Source organism: Podarcis melisellensis (assembly GCF_964234715.1).
Source record: "Podarcis melisellensis genome assembly, chromosome: Z".
Taxonomy (NCBI): Eukaryota; Metazoa; Chordata; class Lepidosauria; order Squamata; family Lacertidae; genus Podarcis; species Podarcis melisellensis.
Genome location: NC_138547.1, coordinates 32,399,718 through 32,425,053, shown reverse-complemented (window position 1 = coordinate 32,425,053; position 25,336 = coordinate 32,399,718). Strand labels below are relative to the sequence as shown.

General features: G+C 45.1%; 1 protein-coding gene across 6 annotated transcripts; it reads left to right on the top strand.

Moving 5' to 3' along the window:
- The first annotated feature begins 84 nt into the window (after nt 1-84).
- On the top strand, nt 85-25,187 carry AIFM1 (apoptosis inducing factor mitochondria associated 1). Of its 6 annotated transcripts, none has more exons than XM_081896868.1 (17): nt 85-262; nt 7,276-7,403; nt 8,635-8,728; nt 9,174-9,203; nt 10,046-10,170; nt 10,262-10,392; nt 11,634-11,724; nt 12,784-12,868; nt 13,001-13,077; nt 14,509-14,617; nt 16,747-16,854; nt 18,635-18,723; nt 19,396-19,536; nt 21,250-21,392; nt 22,874-22,998; nt 23,374-23,570; nt 24,919-25,187. In XM_081896868.1, exons 1-17 carry the CDS (start codon nt 190-192, stop codon nt 24,988-24,990), a joined length of 1,818 nt encoding a protein of 605 aa, XP_081752994.1. In that variant the 5' UTR covers nt 85-189; the 3' UTR covers nt 24,991-25,187. The 6 variants fall into 6 exon arrangements, with proteins under 6 accessions (XP_081752994.1, XP_081752996.1, XP_081752995.1 ...); XM_081896867.1 differs by lacking the exon at nt 7,276-7,403 and adding an exon at nt 2,983-3,125 and having other exon boundaries at nt 86-262; XM_081896870.1 differs by lacking the exon at nt 9,174-9,203.
- Nucleotides 25,188-25,336: the final 149 nt, after the last annotated feature.

Here is a 25,336-nt window from a genome sequence, read left to right as displayed (position 1 = left end):
ACGCCCCTCCACAGGCGCCCCTCCCCCTGGCCGTAGAGTCACAGAGCCCCCGTTCCTAGAGCGGCAGCGCGCGCTGACAGGGAACACGCGTGCGCAGGGAGACCGGCGTTCCGCGGGCGTCTTTCTGTCAGTAGAGGTGGAGACCGGGATCGGACCTGAATCGGGTCGGTGCCCGTTGCCGCCGCCATCATGTTCCGCTGCCGCGTGGCTACCAGGCTAGTGCGGGCGCTGGGCCCAAGGTCACGGGGCCGTGCGGGGACAGGTGAGCGGGGGTTTCGCCGGCGTGGCCTGAAAGGGGAAGGCAGGGCAGGCGGGGGTGGGGTGGGGGTGCGAATCTCCAGAAGGTCTTTCCAGAAGTCCCTCAGTCTCCCCTTCGGGAAAATGGGTTCAGTGCTTCCTTTGCTGCAGTGCGATTGCCATAAATGACGTGTCTTTGTTTTTAGGGCACATTAAACACACACGCTAATTCTGAGCGTAGCTAACATGTTCACAACTTCTAGTTACGAAATTGCTTCATTCGTTCCAGATGCCCACGTAAGGAAATCAGTTCCACCTGCTTTGATTCTCGGGGTGGTGGTGGGCCAAGGAGAGCTATTTAGGATGGAGTTGGCAGCTAACCAAAAAGAAAGAAAAACCCCGAGGTACCGCATAATGCACAAAGGCAATGCGAAGCTGACGCTTTATTTCAAGGAAGTTTATGGGTCGTTATGACGCTAAACTTCTGCAAATGTTGATGTGCATGCCAAGTCTCCCCCAAAGCTCTTAAAGGGGAAAAAAACGAGGACCAACGTAATATTCCCAAGCAGGTCTACCTGGAAGTTATCCCTGCTGATTTCAGTGGGGCTTATTAATTAAGTAATAAACATGTGTAAAGTATAGATATGTAGCTACCCATTTCACTCCCGGAGGGACACTCTATTGTCTCTTGAGATAGATGGATGCCAACAACAATTCCAGATCTTTCCAAGTGAATGGAACTCACTTTTCTATCCTAAAAGGTAGAGTTATTGGTCTAGCAACCAATTATTACTGTTGTTTCATCCTTTGCTTACGTCCTAAAAAGCCTTTGTTGGCACCCATATGTTAATAGCCTACATTTTTGGAGAACATTTATTTATTTATTTATTTTCAAATTGGTTAGGATTGAAGTTAGGATGGTATTAAGAGGCCAGAGAAGAGAATTTGGTAAACCTAAATGGGCAAATATCAAAGTACAGTGCCTAGAGTCAACAAACCCTCCTGGTGTTGGTTAATCAAATGAAAAATTTCAAGAAGAGCCCAGCTCTTCATACATACATGTTCATAGATCTAACTAACTGGTCAGTGTAGATATTTGGCTGTTGAATTCCAAAAATGATCTCATTTCTGAAATCAAGAACGTCAGCCTATATTTTTCCCTGGTCAATTATAAAAGTGTTTGCTTGGAAATAAGTCTCAAATCATTTTGGTGCAACTTCCCTGTTGATCTTTTTTGAGGAACGGAATGTGTGTTAGTTGTAGCTTCTTCTGTTTTCAAGTAAAATGTGGTTATAGTAATGAAGAAAGAAGTGAGTGGGGATGCTGGAATATTTAAAGCTTAGCTCTCTGCATCTCTGACAAGTCTGATTCTGTACGCATTAATGGTGCTTAAAGTCAATGATTTCAGTGAGCTTAGGAATACCTTAGCTCTGCATAGACTTGGGCTGCAAGACTCATGTGACTAAATTGTAGTAGGCATGATGGGGAAAACAGACTCCCATTTACTTAACCTTTACTATGTCATTGAAGGTGTCAAATCACAGCTGAAGCAGACTTATATTGGATCAGGAATTCCACATAGGCAAGTTAGCAAGCTGACGAAGGAGGGACAGAGTGCTTTCTGCCACTCTTTCACATGTTTGCTGCACATGCTGCACTTTTAAGCCTCCTTTAAACAAACAAACCAGTCTGTTTTTCACTCACAAGAGCAATGTCCCTTATGAGTACAAAGCAGGTAAGTAAAAATTATTGCAGGTTTCTAATGCTAGGGGACTTAGTAACAGGGAGAAGTTAATGGGTGCTTATGAACAGTTACTCTTGTTTTTGGAAATCAGTCCACTTGTCTGTGGACAGGAATGGAATGCCAAGTTGTCAATCAATGCTTTTAGTCAGTGTTAAACTTATTTCTTGGCTGTGGCCTCAAAGCTTGCTATGGTTCTAAGTTGTGGCCTTAGAGTTGCCAATGATGTAGATTACTATTGGTACCTTTGAGTGTATTCTGCTGAACCCAGTTGCCAACTGAATTTGACCAAGAACCGTTGCATACTTGCCTGGGAGGAAGTAAAGTATTACTGAGTGTGGCTAATATACATGTATAGGATTGCATATGATAGGTATAAGATTGAAACAAAAAGTTTTCAGCAAGCATCTAAAAGATTATAGTGATGGTGCCTGCCTAATAGCAATAGGCAGGGAGTTTCTAAGTACAGGTGCTTCCTAACAAGCCATGATTGCTAGCCAACCTGAAGGCATGGCTTGGAGATCATGGCCTCTTAGGGAGCTACAAACCATGATTCTTGGTTCAGACATAACAGGGAACCAAGGTTTTGTGGTTTGCTTATCCTGTTTGCCCTGGGGAAGACTAAAATGGGAGTGACGGGACAGCATGTGTACCAGTCTATTTCATATTCACAATAAACCACGGTAAGCCAGAATATCTATTATGTGCCTCTTGTCTCTTAACTTACAAGGTGATTGTGAATATAGAGATGGGGGGGAGGGGAGGAACCTTGTTGTGAGTCACCTTAAGCCCCTTATTTTAAATCCGAGGCCCACCTTTGTGCTTTGCATTAGAGGGTAAACAGCTCAATTTTTATCTTTTGGGATGTCTCAGTGAAATAATTTTAGTACCAATGTAGCACTGGCTGTGAAACAAGTAGATTGTTCAACTGTCAATTTATAACTTAGCTGGTGTATTAAGGTACACTGTTGACTATTCTCCCTCCTAACAAATTGTGTTTCCAGGCAACTTCTTTCAGCGATGGAAAGTTCCCTTAGAAGTTCAGCTGAGCAGACAAATGACCAGTTCTGGTGTTCCGGGAGGCAAAGGCGAAAATACTGTCTTTGCCTTTCTTGTGGGCTTATCCGCCTTAGGAGCAGGGGCCTATGTAAGTAGAAAGGCCTGATGGTCAAGAAAAGAGCAAGATGTCTCCTGCTACACGGTGGTCATTTCTCTTCTAAGCTCTCCTTTGGTTTCTGCTCTTCCTGCTTCTCATCTCTGTTTCTGTGCTTCTCTTCTCTGTCAGCAAAATCTCACAGGAGCGAAGTTAAGCCTGGCTCAAAAGTTAACCTTTTCTTTCATCTCATTGTTTCAGTTATCTCACGAGAAGGGCAAACACTATATATCCACAAACAAATGGCTACTTTGTCTGCTATACAGTGGTACCTTGGTTCTTGAACCTAATCCATTCTGGAAGTCCGTTCGACTTCTAAAACGTTTGCAAACCAAGGCTCGGCTTCTAATCTGGGGCTGATTGGCCCCAGAAACAATGCCAACAGCTGAAACAGATGTTCAGCTTCCAGAAAACATTCACAAACTGGAACACTTGTGGGTTTGCAGCGTTTGGGAGCCAAGCCGTTCGGGAACCAAGGTACCACTTTATTGAGTTTGTACAGAAACTAGATTGAAATTCTATGTTTATTCTTACTGGTTGGAAGAATTCTGATATTTTTTGTAAAGGAGAGTTTTTTTTAGCAATTATTGCATCATACACTGAGCTTGTCCCTAAACACAGGCTGATACACTTGTTTAGCCTGAGAGTTCTGTTTATTGCTGCTTTCCAGACACATTATAATGCTGTAAATGCCATAGCTTATGACATTAGCAGAAGATAAAGCCATTGTTTTAGTCTCCAAGGAAACTTACATATTTGGTGTTCTGGTATTCCTGGAGATTGGGTATATGCAAATTTGGTTTAAGGATTTTCCTCCCACGATACCCTTTTATCAAAAGAAGGTCAGTTATGAATTATTATTTAAAATCAGATTCTTAAATAGCAGGACTTAACCGAGGGCAAAAAAAGGAACATTGGCTTCATTCTTAAATTATGGTTTGGTCACCAGGATCAGACCTCAGACTTGTTGCACTCCTTGCACACTCTGATTCCCTTCCTAGTTTGAGTATACCATGGGTGGCTGTTATGTTCAACTCGATCAAACTATGGTTTGCCTCCAAAACAGATTTGGAAATCCATTTCAAACCAATGTTCCAGGCCATCACTGGAAAACTTTGGGGAAAGAATGGGTACATGAGCCTGATGTGTGAACCTGATAGCAGAACAATTGGTTTGTTTGTTCTTTGAGAATTGAACCCCTGAGTCTTTAAGCAGCTGGGATCTGCTGGATGCTTTGATTGCGTTTGTGCAACATGTTCTTAGTTCATGCCTCATAGAATCATAGAATCATAGAGTTGGAAGAGACCACAAGGGCCATTGAGTCCAACCCCCTGCCAAGCAGGAAACACCATCAGAGCACTCCTGACATATGGTTGTCAAGCCTCTGCTTAAAGACCTCCAAAGAAGGAGACTCCACCACACTCCTTGGCAGCAAATTCCACTGTCAAACAGCTCTTACTGTCAGGAAGTTCTTCCTAATGTTTAGGTGGAATCTTCTTTCTTGTAGTTTGGATCCATTGCTCCGTGTCCGCTTCTCTGGAGCAGCAGAAAACAACCTTTCTCCCTCCTCTATGTGACATCCTTTTATATATTTGAACATGGCTATCATATCACCCCTTAACCTCCTCTTCTCCAGGCTAAACATGCCCAGCTCCCTTAGCCGTTCCTCATAAGGCATCGTTTCCAGGCCTTTGGCCATTTTGGTTGCCCTCCTCTGGACACGTTCCAGTTTGTCAGTGTCCTTCTTGAACTGTGGTGCCCAGTTCTGACCAGAGCAGAATACAGTGGCACTATTACTTCCCTTGATCTAGATGCTATACTCCTATTGATGCAGCCCAGAATTGCATTGGCTTTTTTAGCTGCCGCGCCACACTGTTGGCTCATGTCAAGTTTGTGGTCAACCAAGACTTCTAGATCCTTTTCACATGTACTGCTCTCAAGCCAGGTGTCACCCATCTTGTATTTGTGCCTCTCAGTTTTTTTTTTGCCCAAGTGCAATACTTTACATTTCCCCTGGTTAGAATTCATCTTGTTTGTTTTGGCCCAGTTCTCTAATCTGTCAAGGTCGTTTTGAAGTGTGATCCTATCCTCTGGGGTGTTAGCCAGTTTGGTGTCATCTGCAAATTTGATCAGGATGTCCTTGAGTCCATCATCCAAGTTGTTGATAAAGATTTTGAATAAGACCGGGCCCAAGACAGAACCCTGTGGCACCCCACTAGTCACTCTTCTCCAGGATGAAGAGGAACCATTGATGAGCACCCTTTGGGTTCGGTCAGTCAGCCAGTTACAAATCCACTGAGTGGTAGCATAGTCAAGACCGCATTTTACTAGCTTCTTTACAAGAATATCATGGGGCACCTTGTCAAATGCCTTGCTGAAATCAAGGTAGGCTACATCCACTGCGTTCCCTTCATCTACCAGGCTTGTAATTCTGTCAAAAAACGAGATCAGGTTAGTCTGACATGACTTATTTTTCAGAAATCCATGCTGACTATTGGTGATCACAGCATTCCTTTCTAGGTGCTCACAGACTGTTTGCTTAATGATCTGCTCCAGAATCTTCCCTGGTATTGATATGTCTTGCTTTGATGCTGTTCTATCTCAGCAAGCTTTCCATGGCCCACTGGAGACCCTTTTAAAATAGAAAAGCTGCTATTATTCAGTGTCTCTTCTTCTTGCCCCCAACCCCGGTGAAATCCTGCATCAGCCACTGGTGCCACTACTGACCAGCTATTTTGTAGTTGTGCTGATTTGGGAGTAGCTGCCAGGAACTGTGGGACTAGGGAGAATGGGTCTAAGAATTATTTACCAGGTCAGACAAGTAGTTGATCTGTCCAGGGCCATTACCGAGTCACAGTCTATTACTAGCCTGGCTATTACCAGTCATCCATTGTCTCTTTGTTGAAACCCTTTTACCAGGAAAGCTTTTGCATTGGACTTTGCCTATATAAAGCATAGCTTACAATTAAAGCATTAGGTTTTCTAAACAACAGAACAATATATAAAGATATTGTTCTAAGTAATATTTATTATACTAGCTACTTTTAACCTGAGGTTCCCAGTGGTCTCTGATCCCAGTGGACTGGCCAAGTCTAACCCTTCTTAGCTTGAACACCTACACAGCATCAGATGCTTCCCAAACCATTCAGAGGATCTTCCCGTGGAACACACCAAAATCATTTTCTAAAGGGAAACTGCTGGGGACAGCCTAAAACACTCTTCAAAGGAGCTAATAACTGATGTTGTAAATGAAAAGAGGCCATTAAGTTGCCCATTGTTTTGGCAAATGAATGGTGACAATTTTCCAGGGTTTGGGGCTGAGATATCTCCCATGACCTACTTCCCGATACTTTTTTTAAAGTGTAGATGCCAGCAATTGAACTGGAGACTTGTGTATGCAAAGCACACACTCTACTCTTTGCATGTGCTTCCTCTTCTAAAAAAACAGTATAGGGTATGGGGTGGGCAGTTTGAAACCTGTTTTGGTGGAGACATGGGTAAATCTAGTGCATTGTGCAAATGTACAGCTACCTGCCACCTTAAGACATTATGCTGGGTTCCTTGAACAGAGAGATGTGAATAATCTCAGAAAGCAACTAGATGGAGATTCAGAGTGTGCCTCTCATTTATTTTGAATGATAGGAAAGGACCTTCGGAATAGTGTGAACCTCTTGTGCAATGTTGCCACTTCATACATCGTCATCATCATGTCAAAATGTTTAGGACCCAATCCAAAGAAGCAGCAGAGCCTTTGCAACTGCTGGTGGTAATAGGGAATAATTGTGGCATCTGGGAGTAAGACAAACACCTGCTTTAGCATTCTCTTCTGCAGAATAATTTCATGAAATAGCAGGTGTTATGTGCAGACCTCATCTTCTCACATGCCTCAGCTGCAGGAGGGGAAGGCAGTGGCTGTTCTTGAACAAGGCTGCTTCTTTTCATGGTCAAAGCTAAATCTACAATGAATCAGGGATGAAAAGAGTCCTTTTCTTTACTATAAATGAACACCTTCTGTCTTTTAGCATACTGGTTTTGACACAGCCCTTGCACACCCCAAGATCTGTATAATCCAGTGTCCTAATTTCATACTCAGAGCTCTCTGCTTCCTTTCCCTCTTCTCTTTCCTCCCTGTCTCCTTTTACAGTTTTGCAGTGCCTGCATCTCAGACCCCCTTCTAGATCGCTAACGTCTCCAGGTGCTCCTGGCAAGGGCAGCAGCAACCTAATGTACTTCTTAATTGTAGGAGGAGCAGTTACGGGGGCAGGCGCTTATGTAAGCTGCTTTCCATTGAGTTTGGTTGCCGGGGCTGGTGGGTGGTGCATGACATAACTGAAGCTTGCCATTTCATGCTGGCAGTCTTAAATATTCACAACCTAATCTTTCTATAAAATCGAGCTTTACTGCAGCCTTCTCCAACCTGGTGCTCTCTAGTTGTTGTTGCACTACAACTCCCATCAGCACTGACCTTCAGCCATGTTGGCTTGGCCTAGTGGGAGTCCAAATAAACATCTAGAGAGTGCCAGGCTGGGGAAGGCTGACTTTGGAGTTCATGCTTCTGGTTGTGATAAATCAAATGCTTGTCTTTGCTCCTGCTGTCTTTGAAGGCTCGGCTTCTTTGTTGATTGATGTTGATTCTCTCTCTGTCTATCTCTCTCTGTCTCCCCATCATTATTCTTTTATCTTACATAATTTTGTACCTGTTTAAGAAGAACCTTGCACACTTTTTCATTTTTAGCATTTGCCAACTTTCCTTTCTCCCTCACGTCTTCTCCCTCATATTTCTGTGATTTTTGCTTCTTGCTAATAGATGCTTTAATTCACTTTTTGCATGGAGTTGGGGTATCCTGTTACTTTTTCAGACCCCCTTTGGGGAAGTATACATGGTTTTATTTATTTACTTTTTGTTGAGAGGGGAAGAAATAGTCCACAGGCACACTTTGAACCAACTTATTTCTCAGCAATATAACTCCAGTCGGCAGCGACTTTCACTAGAGTCAACATTTGAGTACAACTAGCCTGCTGAGACTTATCTAGCCTCTCAAGACCACAGCCACTGCTTCCCCCATCCCACAGCTGTCTTGCCCCTGCATTGATGGTGCCTTAAGAGAGCAACATTTGGATTTGGCCTCTGAGCCCAGTAGCTGCTGATCCATGGATCAGGTTTTCCAGTTGTCTGCACCAGTTGTTTTCCAGTTGTTTGCTGAATCTAAGCCTGGCCAGTCCTCTGTAGCAACCTTCACTTGGAGTTGCAGAAATTCTCTCCCATCTGCAAAAGGGGACTCTCAAATTACCCATTGCATTTTAAGCCCACAATCTTTGTATAAAATGTCTTCCCACTGCCCTCCCCTGGAGAGGCAGATGCTTCCCTTTTTTTGTTTTACTTCCTTGGAATGAAGCCACTTTTCCTGAGTGTGCCGGGTGGACAAAAGCCAATCAAATGCAAAGATAAATGCAAAGATAAACCAAAATGTATGTCAAAATTGTCACCTGTTTGGTTGTCTAGGCGTACAAGACATTAAGAGAAGATCAAAAGCGGTATAATGAGCGCATTGCAACAATGGATCAGCGCCCCGAGCGGGATGCAAAACCCCTGTCAGGTATGTATCTAGCTTTATCAGGATTGCCTCAACCTTTAGAAGAGGGATGTGTAACACCCTCAGATGTTTGTGTAACACCTCCAGATTTTGTTGAGCTCAAGCTCTCATCACTCCTGACAGCTGTCCATACTGGCTGGGGCTGATAGGAGTCAAAGCAGGTCCCTGCTATAAAATGTTGGTTTGCAAGCTGGGATCTGCAAAGAAGAGAGTTCAAATGAGGTTCGCTGTTTAAAAAGGTTTTACCATCATGTAAGGAAACGGAGCTGTCAACAGAGGGAAACAGGCCTTTAGCAGTAAGATTCTGAGCAAATACGACCCTATCCTGTTAGCTGTAGCAGAAATCGCCATCAAATTAGCATGTTGGCCTGATCTGCGTGTGACGTGAAGTTGCATTCTGCTTACCTGCACAGGGCAGCTTTCCAAATTGCATCTCCTCTCTTTCCAGAAGCAGATGCTGCCTCCCAGAGCACAGCAGGTGAGAGAGGGCTTCAAGACGGACAGACTTTGTATCCTTCCCACCACCACCAAAGTATCCTTGAATAGTGTTATTTTTACAATGTGTGCTGGTTCAAAAATAAATGCTGCAGTGGAGGCTATGATGGAGCGGCTGTCGGCTCTTCTGTTTTGGATTATAGGGAAGGAAGAGACGTTTTTGGGGTCCCCTGGGAAAATTCTGTATTTTGCCCCTGTGCTTGGGCTTGTGATCCTGGTGTGGTTTTGATGCTACTGTGAATACAGGAAGCTGCTTTCTACAGAGTCAGAGCAGTGATCTGTCTAGCTTAATATTATCTCCTGCCCTCCAGGGTTTCCTGTCCCTACATGGTGATGTCAAGGTATTTAACCTGGATTTAAGCTTTAGGCTGACCCTGTTTGTCTCTTTGGAGTAACCAAGATTGTTTTGGAGGGTTTGCTAAGTTGTAGTAAGGCTTACAACAGGAGCAGAGCACCTGTACCCCTCCAGGTGTTGCTACAATTCACATCACACCTGACAGTTGTTTGTGCCGATAGGTGGCTTTAGGTAAGCTGCTGTCCTCTCAGCTTCAGCCCCTCATTTCCAATCTGTGGGTGGCATTATCAACCTACTTCATAGGGGTGTTCTGAGGATTGCAACAATGAAAATATCAGATGCATGTTGAATACATGAAGTCACTATATTACACACTAATATTGTTTCTTTGGTATTAAAATTATTCTCAGGCAGAGAGATAAGACTTAGCTCTTTTCCCTTTCTGTTTCTTTTGGATGAGAAACCTTTTTCTGTTCGGGTGTACCTTTGTGGTTGCCTTCACTGTCCACTTGGTTATCTGTTGCTTGCAGCCCAAGAAACAGAAGCAGCCGCTCGCTCAGAAGTTCCAGCCCATGCTCCTTTCCTACTAATTGGTGGAGGCACTGCTGCTTTTGCTGCAGCCAGATCCATCCGGGCTCGAGATCCTGGGGCCAAGGTAAGTGACAGAAGCACAGAGTTTGGCTGTGACATTTTCTTGTACTTGTTGAGGTTCTCAAGGTAAATATTTCCACTGCCTCATGTCCAAGGTATTGATTGTGTCTGAAGACCCTGAACTTCCATACATGCGGCCCCCACTTTCCAAAGAACTGTGGTTTTCAGATGACCCAGATGTCCCAGAAACGCTGCGGTTCAAGCAATGGAATGGTAAACAGAGGAGGTGGGTTTCTTGTTCCTCCCTCACTACATATTCCCCCAAAATGTTCCAAAATGATAATCAATGTGAGTGTTTGAGACTTGGAATCCAAAGCAATTCCCTGGAAAGTATCTGCTGTTACCCAAATAGGTGCCTCATGTTCCTGCTTGGCAATGAGATGAGTGGTGCAGAATAGGTCCCTAGAAGTCTGGTCAGAGCTCTTTACTTTGCTGGTTGAAATATTTGTTCCCTGCTCCCTGTATGGATTTGCTAGCTGTTCCTGAGGTACCTCCTCCCTCAAGTGCTGCAGCTCTTTCCCAACTGAATAAATTTGGAGCAAGAAAGTTGGGTTTTTATCTGCAGGTTGGGGCGTTGGCTCCTAGACATGCTTGTTACCGGGATCCTTGCAAACAGTGATGGACCTCTTGGCTTTTGGTCCAGCGTGGCTCATTGTATGTCCTTGAGCAAGAGTGTATACTCGGGATTGCTCAACACAGATCAGTTACGGCTTAAGTATTGAGAGATTGTGAATTGCTTGCTTTGTACCTTTAAAACATGCTGGGGGAACATGAATATTCTGTGTTTTAAAAAAAGTATGAGGTCAACCCATCTCTGGCACGAAGGATCCTGGTATCTTTCCCAAGAATTGCTTTTGAGTTTTAAGTTTAATGTACAGTTTAGTATTTTTGTCCAATTTTGTTGACCAAAAGTTAAGGGCTCTCGAGGCAGCTTATGATCCATTGAATGATATAATAATCCAAGAGTAAGCACAATAAAAATGGGCACCCTGTATAATAACAACCTGCAATAATAAAATAACAGCAGCAGCCAGTCTTAAGCAGCAAGTGTTGTTCCTAAGATTTTACCTGCTTTTAAATATTCATCAAGGATTGACTTTCACTGGCCTCATGGGGCAGTGAATTCCACCCAGAGGGTATCACTACCCAGAAGTCCTAATCTTCAGCGGCCTAACTTGAGGAGAGTAGTGCAAGCACTTTGAAGCAGGGTCACCTCTGGAGATATTAAAACAGGAATAGGCAGTGTAGGGTCTTCCAGGCATTGTTGGACTACCAAAACCCACCAGCCCCAGGGCCAGTGGTCAGGGATGATGGGAGATGTCATCTAACAGCAACTGGAGGGGACCACATTGGCCAGTACTGGGTTTGAGTATGTGGAGGTATACATGGGAGGAAGCAAGTCTGAAGATAATGGCTACTTAGAGTGGAGCATCACTTTCTTCCATCTTATTTATCACCCCACTGCAGTATATACTTCCAGCCACCTTCATTCTATGTATCTGCACGTGACCTGCCTCACTTAGAGAATGGTGGAGTGGCCGTCCTCACTGGAAGGAAGGTTGGTGTAGCATTGATTGCATCTGTTTCATCAGTACCATATCTGAAGGGATTTATATCCTCTCCTTTGTTTCTTGAAACCAAAGCAGAATCAATAATAAACCCAATCAGTGTCAAAACTGAAAGAGATGCCGCTGTATATAAAACAGCATGACACCCAATTTTAGCAGGAGGCTGGCAGAAGGGTCGTAGCTCATTGGCGGAGTGCATGTGTTGGCTGTGGAAGGTCACAGGTTCAGTCTCCGAGTCAGGCTGGGAAAGACCTCTGTTGGAAATGGTAGAGAGCTTTTTCTGCCAGTCAGTGCACAGACAACATCTATTTAGATAGTTCAGTAGCCTGACTTGTACTAAGGTTGTTTCCTATGTTCCTAGGGAGGAGAAATGTTAAAAGACTCACAAAATTTAAAAAGGACTTGCCTGGTGCCAGAAGATAAGAGTTGGCACCAGGGATGGATAGTTTGTTCCATAGCAGTGGTTGCCTCCATTTCTCTTCTTCTCACCCAAGCCAGGGGAGCCCATAGGAGGTCCTCTCAAGATGATGTAGGCAGGAGGAGGAACCTCAGGTCTCAGGGGCAATGTTGGCCCTCCAAGCCTCTCTGCTTAGCCCCCCACCTTAGGCGATGACTCATACCAGCCCTTCTCTTTATCCTCCTTGTGTGTGTTTTCCTGGCTGGAATTCATCCTTGAACTGCAGTGATGCACCCTGTTGGCCTGAATGTAGAGATAGAGGGAATGGGGATCTTTGGCTTTTACATGGCTGAATGAAGCCAGCTGTACAGAAGTATGAGTTAGAACCATTTCTCTGCCCACTTTGCCTCTGGCCTCACACACCACTGGCAAGCAAAGGTTACTTGTTAGGGCAGCTCTTCCCAGCCTTAGATCCCTAGACATTGTTGGACTGCAACTCCCATCATCCCTAGCTGGCAGGACTGGTTGGGAGTTGTAGTCCCAACAACATCTGGGGACCCAAGGTTGAGAAAGGCTGCATTAGGGAATGCTGCTCAGGTTCTGTGTGCTCACTCATTTCTGTGCGAAACATGAGCTTGTGTTTGACTTGCAGGTGGTCCACATGGACATCAGAGGCAACATAGTGAAACTTGACAACGGTTCAGAGATCTCCTACGACAAGTGCTTAATTGCCACAGGTTAGGATGTGGAGGCTGCCTCTTTTTCTCTTTCAATCTACAGTGGGTGGACATGGGGTGTATTAGCCAAGATGCCAGAGGGCTCTGATATTCTGCCTAGATGTGATTTTGGTATTTCGTTTGTGTCCTCAGGTGGTTCTCCAAGGAATCTTCCTGTGATTGAGAGGGCAGGCAAAGAGGTGCAGCAGAGGCTCACCCTTTTTCGGAAGGTAATCTGAAGAGGGGAACCATATTTTGACCAACAATTCATCCATCAGTTGCCATTATGAATTTATGCTTATTAATTGACTTGTTTTTAAGAAATTGTATTGAACTGAAAGCTTATTGATTCCCCCCTAAAAAGCATATTAAAAAAGAAAATGCAAAGCAGACAAGCACTAGTGTTTCTTGAACATCTCAAGATATGAAAGATATCAGAAAATCCCAGAGCAATTTCTCATTTTTTCCTTGTCTTCTTCCCCACCTCCCTGCCACCCCAAATTTATAACATTAGATGCAAGTGTCTTTCATGTGTTGTTTTTCCTGAGTGTGTGAGTGTGTAGAGAGAGAGAAGGAGAGAGTTTAATTTCTATCCTGCTTTCCTCACAAAGGAGCCCAGGGTGGCAGACAACAAAGTAGTTGGAACAGTGTAGTTGTTTTAAAATAAAAGTATTAAAAACATTGGAAACAATAACAAACTTTTAAACGTGTTAAGAACATTTTAAAAATGTTAAAATGTGCAGCAAATGAAAAATATTTTTCTAGACTGTCATCCACAAAGAACAGGTTCTGTGCTCCATTTAATATGGATTGAAATCTTGTCCATAACCAAGAGTTTTCATAGTTACCAAATCAACTAGTAAGGTAAAGGTACCCCTGACCATTAGGTCCAGTTGTGGACGTCTCTTGGGTTGCGCGCTCATCTCGCTCTATAGGCCGAGGGAGCCGGTGTTTGTCCGTAGACAGCTACCAGGTCATGTGGCCAGCATGACTAAGCTGCTTCTGGTGAACCAGAGCAGCACATGGAAATGCTGTTTACCTTCCCGCCGGAGTGGTACCTATTTATCTACTTGTACTTTGACGTGCTTTCAAACTGCTAAGTGGCTAGGAGCTGGGACCGAGCAATGGGAGCTTACCCCCTCGCGGGGATTCGAACCGCCAACCTACTGATTGGCAAGCCCTAGGCTCAGTGGTTTAACCCACAGTGCCACCCGCGTCCCTAATCAACTAGTAACAAACAACAAAAGCTTGGCTTTCCTTCAGATAATGTCTTCTTTTATTTTGCTTTATTGTGTTGATATTGTATCTGTTTTGCTATGTTGCTTTTAGAAGGCTTCTTTAGAAGTAGAAAATGGGGTGTGGATATTCAACTGAAAATTGGGGGGATTTGTCGTTTTTGCACAACTCAGTCACAATTTGAGTGAACTGCAGATTCTCACCTATTGGTTATGGAAAGCCCACATCCCTGTCTTGTGTTACCTGTAGACCTCAAGCAATACCAAAAGAGAATGGGCTCCTAGGTCCTCTGCTCGCCTTGTAGCTCACTGGTCTCAGTGAGAAACTATAAACTAAGAACTTTTCTGATTAATCTACTGAACAGGGACACCGTTACTAACACTGACTAAAGAGAACCACTGAAATGCTCCCCTGTCTCCTTGCAGGTTGAAGATTTCCGTTCACTGGAGAAAATTTCCAGAGAAGTCAAGTCAGTCACCATTATTGGCGGTGGTTTCCTGGGTAGTGAGTTAGCCTGTGCTTTGGGGCGAAGAGGTAAGCGTGACCTCTGATTAGTGAGAGTCTGCAAAGAGCAGGAGTTGAGAGTGTGATACCAGGGTATAAATAGCCACTGGATCATCAAGCTTATTTGGCTACACCACTCTTACTCCCTGTTCAAACCTGCTGCTGTGGTGATGAACAAGGCAAGAATTTTAAAGCGCTCTGCCACAATGCAAGGACTTAGAAATGAGAATAGTGGAATAAACGCAGTGAGTTGCCTTGCTCGGAATGAATCAGTCGGGTCTGGATTGTTTTCACTGCAATTAGATCAGCTTGGCAGCATGTAAAATCTCACATGTTCCGCCCATGTTCAAATTTTTGCCTTTTGATTTACTTCTTGGAGTTGTTGTTGAGAGACATACTCTCTTGAGAACTAGTAAGGTTAATTGTAGACTAGATGTGCTAAGTCTGTTGTCCTTTTAAAAAAAATGACTGGCTTCTTAGCCCTCCATCCTCACCGCTGATGACTGGAGGTCCAGTTTATATCTTCCCAGGTTCTGAAACCTCACCAGAGGTTGCCCAGCCACGCCCCCCCGATTCTCTTCTGCAGTGATGAAGACTAGAATGTTGTTAATGTATTAAATGTGGCTGTTCTCAGGATACTGAAGTTCTACTCTCCTTCATGGGTGATTCTGGGAGCTTGGAGCACAACAGCCCTGCCTAAGTGGTGATGTGTACCAATTTCCCAGGAAGCCAAGCAGACAGACACCAGCCTTGAGGAGTTTCTCACTTTTGAGTGTGCAGAAGTCTGCTGGGTATAAAAGAAAGCAGGAGTACATGCATTTACTAGCTTTTGCTGTGACTAATCTTGTTCCCAGCCTCAGTCTTGTGTGTGCACACGCATGCACAGGTGTTTAAATATTCATATGGCACCTCTTGGTCTTTTGCTGCCAAGGTATCTTACAATAAATCTGTCACTCATTCGTGCATGCACGCAGCATCAAGAAGCAACAGTATCAAAGCATCAGCACTGAAAATAAAAGCGGGAGATAAAGCAATGAAAGCGAACACCTGCAGTCTTCCTGCAAATTGAGAAAATTGTAAAATGATATTATCCCCCAAACAATCAGTGAATTCTATTGACTTGATGCCAAAAGCTAACACTGATGGTGCTGTTGGGGGAATTTTGGATTCCATACCCAATAGCCTGTAGGTTCAGCCTGGACAGCCAATAGAACCCAGACACCAATTGTCAGTCAAACAGGATTTTTATTTAGGTGTTGCAAGGCCAGCGCAACACAACCTGAACCAGCAAGTAGTTGAAGGGTGGCATCCCAAATTTGAAAAAAGCACAAGCTTTTTTGTTATGTCCATATATGGCAGTACTTCTGCCAATTCGCTTCTACTGGTTTAATTGCAAGCCATAACAACTTTCTTACCTTTTCCTCCTTGGTAAAGGTAAAGCTAAAGGGACCCCTGACCATTAGGTCCAGTCGTGGCTGACTCTGGGGTTGCGGCGCTCATCTCGCTTTATTGGCCGAGGGAGCCGGCGTACAACTTCCGGATCATGTGGCCAGCATGACTAAGCCGCTTCTGGCGAACCAGAGCAGCTCATGGAAACTCCGTTTACCTTCCTGCCGGAGCGGTACCTATTTATCTACTTGCACTTGATGTGCTTTCGAACTGCTAGGTTGGCATGTGCAGGGACCGAGCAACGGGAGCTCACCCCGTCGCGGGGATTTGAACTGCCGACCTTCTGATCGGCAAGTCCTAGGCTCTGTGGTTTAACCCACAGCACCACCCACATCCCTTTCCTCCGCCTAGTTACAGCTATAGTCCTGTGTGCATGCAATTTCATCCTTCTCTTGTGGTTCCCTTGCAAACATAGCCTTCACTTGCTCAACCCTTTTCACACACATTCCAACTTTTAATTTTATGGGCATGTCTGTGGAGGGTATTTCCTGCACTGGGTGCTAGCTCAGAAAAGACTCTTTTTCCAGGTCTCTTCCTGCTTACTCTGTGAAGGTGGGGACACCTGAAGGGCCTCTTAAATCACGGACAGGTTTAATTGGGAGAAATACAATCTTTCATGTACTCTGCTCCTAGGCCTTAGGGCTTAAACCAGCACTTTGAATTATGCCCTAAAACAAATTGTAGCTCACACTCTCCAATTCCCTTTGCAGCACAGTCAAGGGGCCTAGAAGTGATCCAGATGTTCCCAGAGAATGGCAACATGGGCAAAGTTCTTCCTGAGTACTTGAGCCACTGGACTACCAACAAAGTCAGGCGAGGTAAGGCCCTTTCTTTTCTGCCTTTGTGCTGGAGCTGTTGAGAGGCTATCCTTAAGCACCCAGACACATGCCAACCTGGGCTGTAGACTGGCATGGTCTGATTTTGAGGCTGCAACAGCCTCTCAGCAGGAAGACTTGCATGAGAATTGTCTCCAAGCCCTCTTTCTGTTCCACAGTCCTTGTGCAATGAGGCAGCTCTGCAGCTTGATCCTAGGAGGCATAGCGGAGGCTTGCCACCCCAACATTCTTATCTCATGCCTGCAGTATGGCCATGGCACATTTTCCTAGCTGCTTAAAGCATATCTGCCCTGCCGCTTACATCCAAAGCAGCCACCTAGCATCTGCATTCTGACTCCCTGTGCAATTGCTACTCTGCGTTTTTGCTCTTTGGACAGCCAGGTGTAGGCTCCTTCCTGCAGCTCGGGAGTGGGGAACTGCTGTTGTGCAGGCTGAATCCGGCTTGCAGCAGATTCGCACTCAGCTGCAGTTTCACCTCATCTCTCCCAGCAGCTTGCAGGAATGAGGAGCGAGTGCTGTGTTCACTCTCCTGGTGAGCCGGTTCTGTTTCTGTGTTGGGCCATGAGAAAGAAAAAGATTGTGTTTTTTTTAGGGGAAGGGGGAGACTGGCAGAAACAGAATTAAAGCGAGTGTCTGCTGGTATGTAACTCCCCCCACCCCACCCTGGAGAGAATGTGGCCCTTGACTTAAAACGCTTCCCCACTTCTGTGCACCCTGCATTGCAACCCCTCCTTTGATCTCCCTGCTGTCAGCTATAACCAATAGGCAAGATCCCTTTTTGTAAACTGCATCCCAGCCTGCCATGCCTCTGTAATTGCCCTGCCACGTCTCTTTCTGCCTTAGCTATTAATGTTCCCCCTTAAGCAAAAGCTGGGATAGCTCAGTTGGCAGAGCGTGAGACTCATAATCTCAGGTTCGTGCGCTTGAGCTCCACGTTGGGCAAAAGATTCCTGCATTGCAGGAGGTTGAAGTTGATGACCCTCGTGGTCTCTTCCAACTCTACAATTATGTTATTCTAATCCCCCACCTTCTCTCTCTCTCTGCTGCATTGTAATGGTTGGGGGCACTCCTGTTCCATCCCTGCATGCTTAGTTTATGAAGCTCCTAAAGTATGCACAGATTTATTAAAATGCCACAGTCCCTGCCTGGCAGGCTGATGAGCCTAATAGATATGAAAGCCCAAATGGAGTGAGGAAGAACAGGAAGTCAAGGCGTGTAGAGGCACTCGCTCATAAAGTTAGCGTCCATGCGCACACTTCCGGTATTGAAAGAAACGGTGGCAGGCAAGAGTGCAGTGCTAGCAATTACAATGAGCATGGGGGAAGCAAATTGATCACTGGCTTTAAATTTAAGGTGTTGCGTCACCACACTGTTCCTTTTGCTGCCCTGGGGTGAGCTGGATGCTGTCCAGGTCTTGACCAACCCTGCTGCTGTGTCTTTTCTCTGCCTGGCTCTGCTCTGTCTGGCAGCAAGGCAGTGTGCAACCTTCAGGCATTGCTAGGGTTGCCATATTTCAAAAAGTAAAAATCAGGACACCCCTGATTTTTTAAAGAAGATCCCAAAATTTGTTGACCTGCCTGAGATCCAGAACGAAGCACCACGTTTTGGAAATTCCCCCCCATACGTCAAATCCACCTTTGAAATCCCAGTAATGTCCGGAAAAATGCAGACATCTGGGAGCCCTAGTAATGCGGTCTTTCTCCACTGTATCTCTCTGCCTCCTGCTATCAGGCAGTAGTTGTTTTCTGTGCTTTACTTGCAGAGGGAGTGAATGTGATGCCCAATGCCATTGTCAAGTCTGTAGCTGTTGTTGGAAACCGGCTGCAAATAAGACTGAAGGATGGAAGGAAAGTGAGTACTGGGCAAGTGACAGCATGGATCACCTGCCTTTGCCATGTTCTGCCTCCACTGTCAGAGCCAGTGCAGTGGTTCCTCGGGTTAAGTACTTAATTCATTCTGGAGGTCCATTCTTAACCTGAAACTGTTCTTAACCTGAAGCACCACTTTAGCCAATGGGTCCTCCTGCTGCCGCCGTGTCGCGATTTCTCTTCTCATCCTGAAGCAAAGTTCTTAACTCGAGGTACTATTTTTGGGTTAGCGGAGTCTGTAACCTGAAGCGTATGTAACCCAAGGTACCACTGTATAACACTTGTGAATAATGTTACTGGAAACCACAGGAGGGGAGAGTGCTCTTGTGATCAGGTCCTGCTTCTTCTTATGTTTATGTGTGTCTGTCTGCGCACAAAAGGAGTGAATTGTGGTCATAATATAACCCAACACTTGGTTCCTGCTCCCTACTGAAACCAACTTAAGCTGGTGTAACTGAAGTAAATGCATAGTCTTTCCCCTCTCCACCCCAGTTAAGCTGGCTCCTGTTTCACTCCTTTTCTTCTGCTTTCTCCTCTCTATCAAATTTTGGACTGTAAGCACTTTGGGGCTAAGACTTCTAAGTGTTGGCAGCCACATAGTACACAGGTAGTTTCAGAGGAATTAAAAAACGGTCTGCTTTTTCTGTTTTTTCAGGTGGAGACTGATCACATTGTGGCAGCTGTGGGCCTGGAGCCCAATGTTGAACTGGCTAAGTCAGCTGGCCTGGAGGTGGACTCAGACTTTGGGGGCTTTAGGGTCAATGCAGAGCTCCAGGCCCGCTCCAATATCTGGGTGGTAAGTGTGTTTGTGTATGTATGGAGAGAGTGTCTGAATGGGCCTGAGCTGCTAGAGAGTTTACTGAATATAAAGATTTAGTACAGGCAACTCCCCACTTAATGCAGTGGTTATGTTCTGGGGCCCTGTGCGCCTAAGTAAAATTGCATAAAATGGGAAGCACCCCTAAACACCCTTTAAACACCTCTGCCACTCTCTCTCCAATCCATACAAAAAAATACTGTATCCAAAAGTATCCATAAGTGGAATTGAAGCTCTGGGGATAGCTGGAGGATGCGCGGGAAAGCAGTGCTGCTCCTGAGCTACCTCGCACGTTGGCTATTAGGCAAGGAGGCTCAGCAGCCAATACAAATCCCTGCTGTGCCTCTGGTCTTTTTGGGGCTTTCTCCACCCTCACTGAACTCTTCAGTGACTTTTGTCAGAGAGCCATGAGGACCCTCCAGCTCTCACCATTTCCAAGTTTGAATTGAACTGTTTAATTATTTCCCAGTACCACACACAAATCAATCACTCTTAAGGGGGGTGGACACACGCCTGTATAATAAGAGCATCAATTATTATTTAAAGTGCTTACATACATGCAGCTTTCCAGGGCAAAGCTCTCCCAATGTGGTTTACAAAAGAGAACTAGCTTTATGTACACATCATGAACATTATGCTTACAAATGACTTGCAGAATGATCCACTTGCAATGCTTCCAGTTTAGTCCTCTCCACCCCCACACCCCAATTATTAACCCATCACCCTGTGATCTATTTCACTGTGTCTGTTCATCAGTGGTTCCCCTGCCCCCTGTCTCTGTTTCTCTCCTTGGATGGTCCAGTGCCTCAGAACTTTGTTCCAAGGGTGGGAAGGTTTTGGAAGTTGAACAGCAGTCTGTTTTGGATATGGTTTCAGCCAGTGTTTCCTAACCTGGAGGCTTCCAGATGTTCTTGTACTACAACTCCTGTCACCCTTGCTGGCTGGGGCCGATGGGAGATGGAGTCCCAACTATCTGGAGGTTGGAGAAGTCTGTTTTTAGACTGTCTTAATTTTCCTCCAAAACTCTTCACACCTGTATGCCGGACAGTAATTCAGCAGATCATAGACCTGGGTCTAAGTACAATGGAGAGGTGGCTACAGCTGTTTCTCCCTTGAATGGTCTCAGCAATGGAAATTGGTTGCTGGAGGAAGTGGGGGAGACGAAGCTCTGTTTTTATCTAATCACAATGGAGGAGTGCCCAAATGCTGTTTTCTCTCCCTCTGGATGATGACAGTTGGAAGAAACATCCAAGCATGTTGCTTTTGAGGAGCAGGGGTTAAAGGAGAATGACATGCTTGTTGGCATGGAATCTAGTAATGTGCATGGGATGCTGAGAAACTGTTCCCATTTAAAGCGAAGAAAGTTAAGCTTCTGGTCATCGTGACACAAATTTCCTACTCCCCAAAAGAAAATAGCTAAGGGTTCCTGACTGTGACTAGCAGCATATTCAGTGCTGAATATGGGACAGCTTCATTCTGCTCTAGTTTTAATCACTTTCCAAAAGCCCATTTCCTCTTTTTCCATCTCCACCAACGCTGCAAGCATTCTTAAAAAGAGTTTCAGGCAACCTTTCCCAGCTGGAGACCAACAATGCCCAGATTGAAGCCACGGTGGTGCTTTGAAGGACCTGATAAATCTCTCATTAATTTGACCTTTCTCTGCCCAGTCCTCACCCTTTGCACCTTTCCCAGGCAGGGGATGCTGCTTGCTTCTATGACATCAAGCTAGGCAGGCGGCGTGTGGAGCACCATGATCATGCTGTGGTGAGCGGAAGGCTGGCAGGAGAGAACATGACGGGAGCAGCAAAGCCATATTGGCACCAGTCCATGTTCTGGTAATGTGGATTCTCTTGTTCTGTCTGATTTTGCTCCGGTTGAGCTGACCTTCCTGGACCTTTTCAATGTGCTGCATTTGCATCAACTTGGTGTAGCAAAGTTGTAGAATCTGCCTTTCATATTAACTTCACTCTGTTGGTTCATTTGACCCAGTATTGTCTGCTCTTGATAGAAAGTGGCTCTCTGGGGTCTCTGGCAGAGGTATCTTCCCCCTGTGTTGGTGCCTGAGATCCTTGGTAGGATCAAGGTATCTCCCCTGCCAGGCAGTAGAATAAGGTGGGGATAAGATGGTTAGGCTATAGATTGAGGTTGGTTTTTGAATGCTCCCATACTATACAAAACAAACAAACAAAAATAAAAAACCTGCACCCAACAACCCACAAGTAGAAAGCAAGGAGAGGTTCTAACATTTCTTCCTGATATGCTTTCCCTTAATTCTTGGATACATCATCATCATTATTATTATTCCTTCCCCCTTGCAATATGAAGTGGAATATTCCTTTCCTCATCTCAGAATTCCAGACATCTCCCCCAAGGCTCCTACCTCTGCTACATGCAGGAGTAGCCAACATGGTGTGTCTCTGTTGTTGTTGGACTACAGTTTCCACCATCCTTAACTATTGGCCCTGCTGGCTGCAGCTGATGGTGTTGGAATCCAACGGCATCTGGAGAGCACCACGTTAGAAAGCGCTGCTATAACAAAAAGCTGTACATATTCTGCCAAACTAGGATTTGGTGTGGTGGTCAGTGTCCTTGATGCTTCAGCTTTTATTTAAAATAAAGAGGAAAGTTCTAATTCTTAGGGCATTAAAATGGTTGAGCAGAGTGTTCCAGGTTCAATCCAGCATTACCCATTAAAGGATCTCAGGTAGCAGTTGATAGGGAAAATCTGTTACAGTAGATCCTGGACAGCCGCTACCAGTTACAGTGGACAGTTCTAGGCTTGGTGGACAGCAGTTGACCTGGATGAGGCAGCTTTGGATATCTGATGGGTTTTCAGTGGATGGTACTTTTACCCCTGCCCCTTACTTCCCATGAGTTTTCTGTCTGTCTGTCTGTCTGTCTGTCTGTGTGTCATCTATCTACCATAGAACTGGGAATCAAGGCAGCTTACAAAAATGAAAACAAACACGGATAAAACACATATGGCTAAAAACATGTTCACATGAGTAGAACAAATGCATCTAAAAACAACCAATGACATGCCACTCTACATAATACCTGTGACAGCATTTTGTTTTTCTTGTAATCTAAGAGTTATGTTCCAAAACATTGGTTGCTTTCAGCCCACATTATGAAAACATGGATGCAGTTGGGGTTTTTTTAAAGACATGCCAACCTTCCTGGGCTATAATAAAGAGATTCAAGATATTGCAGAGCCTCTCTGTGTTCAGTCACTTTCTTTGTGCTTTGAGAATGCCAGTCACAACCTGCCTTGGATATCTGAGCTAGCCCTTACTGTCTTTGCTTGGTTCTTTAGGAGTGATCTGGGCCCAGATGTTGGCTATGAAGCTATTGGTCTTGTGGACGGCAGCTTGCCCACTGTGGGAGTGTTTGCTAAAGCAACAGCAAAGGACACCCCAAGATCAGCCACAGAGGAATCAGGTGAGACTTCGCTCCTTAACTATGCTATGCTTGGGGGCTTAGCTTCAGTTTTTCCACTGGTTGATTCATAAAAGAGTCAACTTGGGTTGGAGGAAGTGTTTGTTTCTTCTCATAGGGGTAGCTTTTGATTTCTCCCTTGGAGTGAAATGCAGCCTACTAAAGATTATCCCAGAAGTGGGCAATCCATGCCCTTCCTTTTATTGGACTACAATTCCCATCATCCCTTGCCATTAGCCATGCTGACATGGGCTGATGGGAGTTGTAGTCCATCATTTCATATAGAGGGCTACAGGTTGGGGGACCCTGGCATGCAAGGCAGGCAGGAGAGGAGAGCACAACAGGCTGTGCACAAGGCTAAGACCAAGTTTATTCTAGGAACTGGAATCCGCTCCGAGAGTGAAACGGAATTAGAAGCACCAGAGCTCAAGGTCTCGGCCGCCTCGCCTTCCAGCCTGCAGGCCCCACAGCAGGGAGAGGACTACGGGAAAGGCGTCATTTTCTACCTCAGGGATAAAGTGGTGGTGGGAATTGTGCTGTGGAACATTTTTAACCGGATGCCAATTGCTCGAAAGGTAAGCAGCATGAGTCTGGGGGTGGGTTTATTCATGGGGTGTGCCGTTGACATCCACGTGGCTGCCGTTACTTAGCCCACTGGTCTTCAACTGGTGGGTCGGAACCCACTAGTGGGCTTCAGAGTGATCCAGGGTGGGTCACAACAGGAGTGTTGCCATTGTGCAGACATACGGGAAAGGATTAAGAAATGCATGTTTGGGTTAAAAGTAGGCCCTGGGGCTGAAAAGGTAGAAGGTACATAACTTAAAAGAATCATATCATGGGCAAAAAGAAGCACTTCCTGTAGAAGCCACTTGCAGCCTTTTGATAGTCCAGAAGAAGTAATAGTTCCGTTGATGCACCCTGTGGTACTCATTGCCTCGAGATGCTGTGTTTGGCAGTTAGCATCAGTGGTCTTCAGAAAGGATTTAATTTTTATTTTATTTTTTTTAAAAAGGGCCAACAGAACTAGAACTGACTTTTCTGCCAAACTCTGAAGCTGTAATCAGACTGTTGTGAATAGGAGATGGGCAACTCTCCGTGGATGAGATGTCAGTGATCCAGTAGGGTGATGCTATTGAAGATACAGACAGTGCTTCTAGGGAATGTGTCATTCTCCATTGTTCACCCATATATCTGGTGTAATACCCTTGTGCTCGATCTCTGTGACTATTTAGAGTAACTGCAGCACACCAGTGCTTCTCCAGCTCACACTTTTTTCCATGTGGCAAAAACAAGAAGAAGAAGACCTTGCAAATAGGATCTAGCTAGCATAAAGCAAACTTTACAGCCATAAATGTATTGTGAATTGCAAGGTAGGAGGCTTGGAGGTGATGCTCCTGATAGCCTAATGGAAGAGAAGTACAGGGCTGGTTTTCTTGCCTGCCTTGCACAACAGCTAAGGAATAGAGAAGGCAGGATATGAGTCCTCAAGATTACACGAGTAGCTGGATTTCATTTAGGGTCTTGTCATCTTGTCCCCCATATAATCAGTACTATTTGCCCTGACTGGGAGCAAATAGTAAGACCTTGGACAAGAGTATTTCCTAGCCCTGCCCCCTCCCTCTATCAGGAGATGCCAGAGAACAAACCTGAGAAACAGCATTCTACATCTGGCCTAGGCCGGGCCATTAGTTCTATCTCATCCCAGGTTTTGCAGATTAAGTATGTTGCATTGCATCTAATCTGTTTTCTGAGATAGTAACAGTGCTGAGATTGGCCCAGGGGCGGGGGGCTATTCAAAAAGGGCACCCCATGGTGTTTGATAGCAGAGTGGAGTAAGTGGCAGTTCAGGAGTTTCAGCTGAACAGTGTAGGCTCATAGCAGGTAAAGGAACACAAGGCAGAAGCTGCTTTATTTCTCTTGCAGATCATCAAGGATGGGGAAGAGCACGCTGACCTCAATGAAGTTGCCAAGCTCTTCAACATTCATGAGGAATGAGTGTCTCGCCCAAATCCTTGGTCTGGACTGCATTTGGAAACTCGAGAGATGAAGGCCTAGGCACCAGGCTGAATGGGCTTGTCTGCCCCCTCCCTGTCCTGCCCACCAGAGTGTGTGTGAATATTTGTGAATGTTTGTAATGACCCAAGACTTGGGCTCTCTTTGCACCATGAATTAAACCGGATTCTAAATAGCAATCGTGGCCTGTTTCCTGGTAACCTCCCTGCTGCTGATTGGACACTGGCAATGCTTTTCTTTCTTTCTAGAGAAATAGGTGTTGGTACTCACCATGAAGTTGTTACCATAAGTGCCACAATTTTTAAACAACAAAAAATGAGGTGCTGGT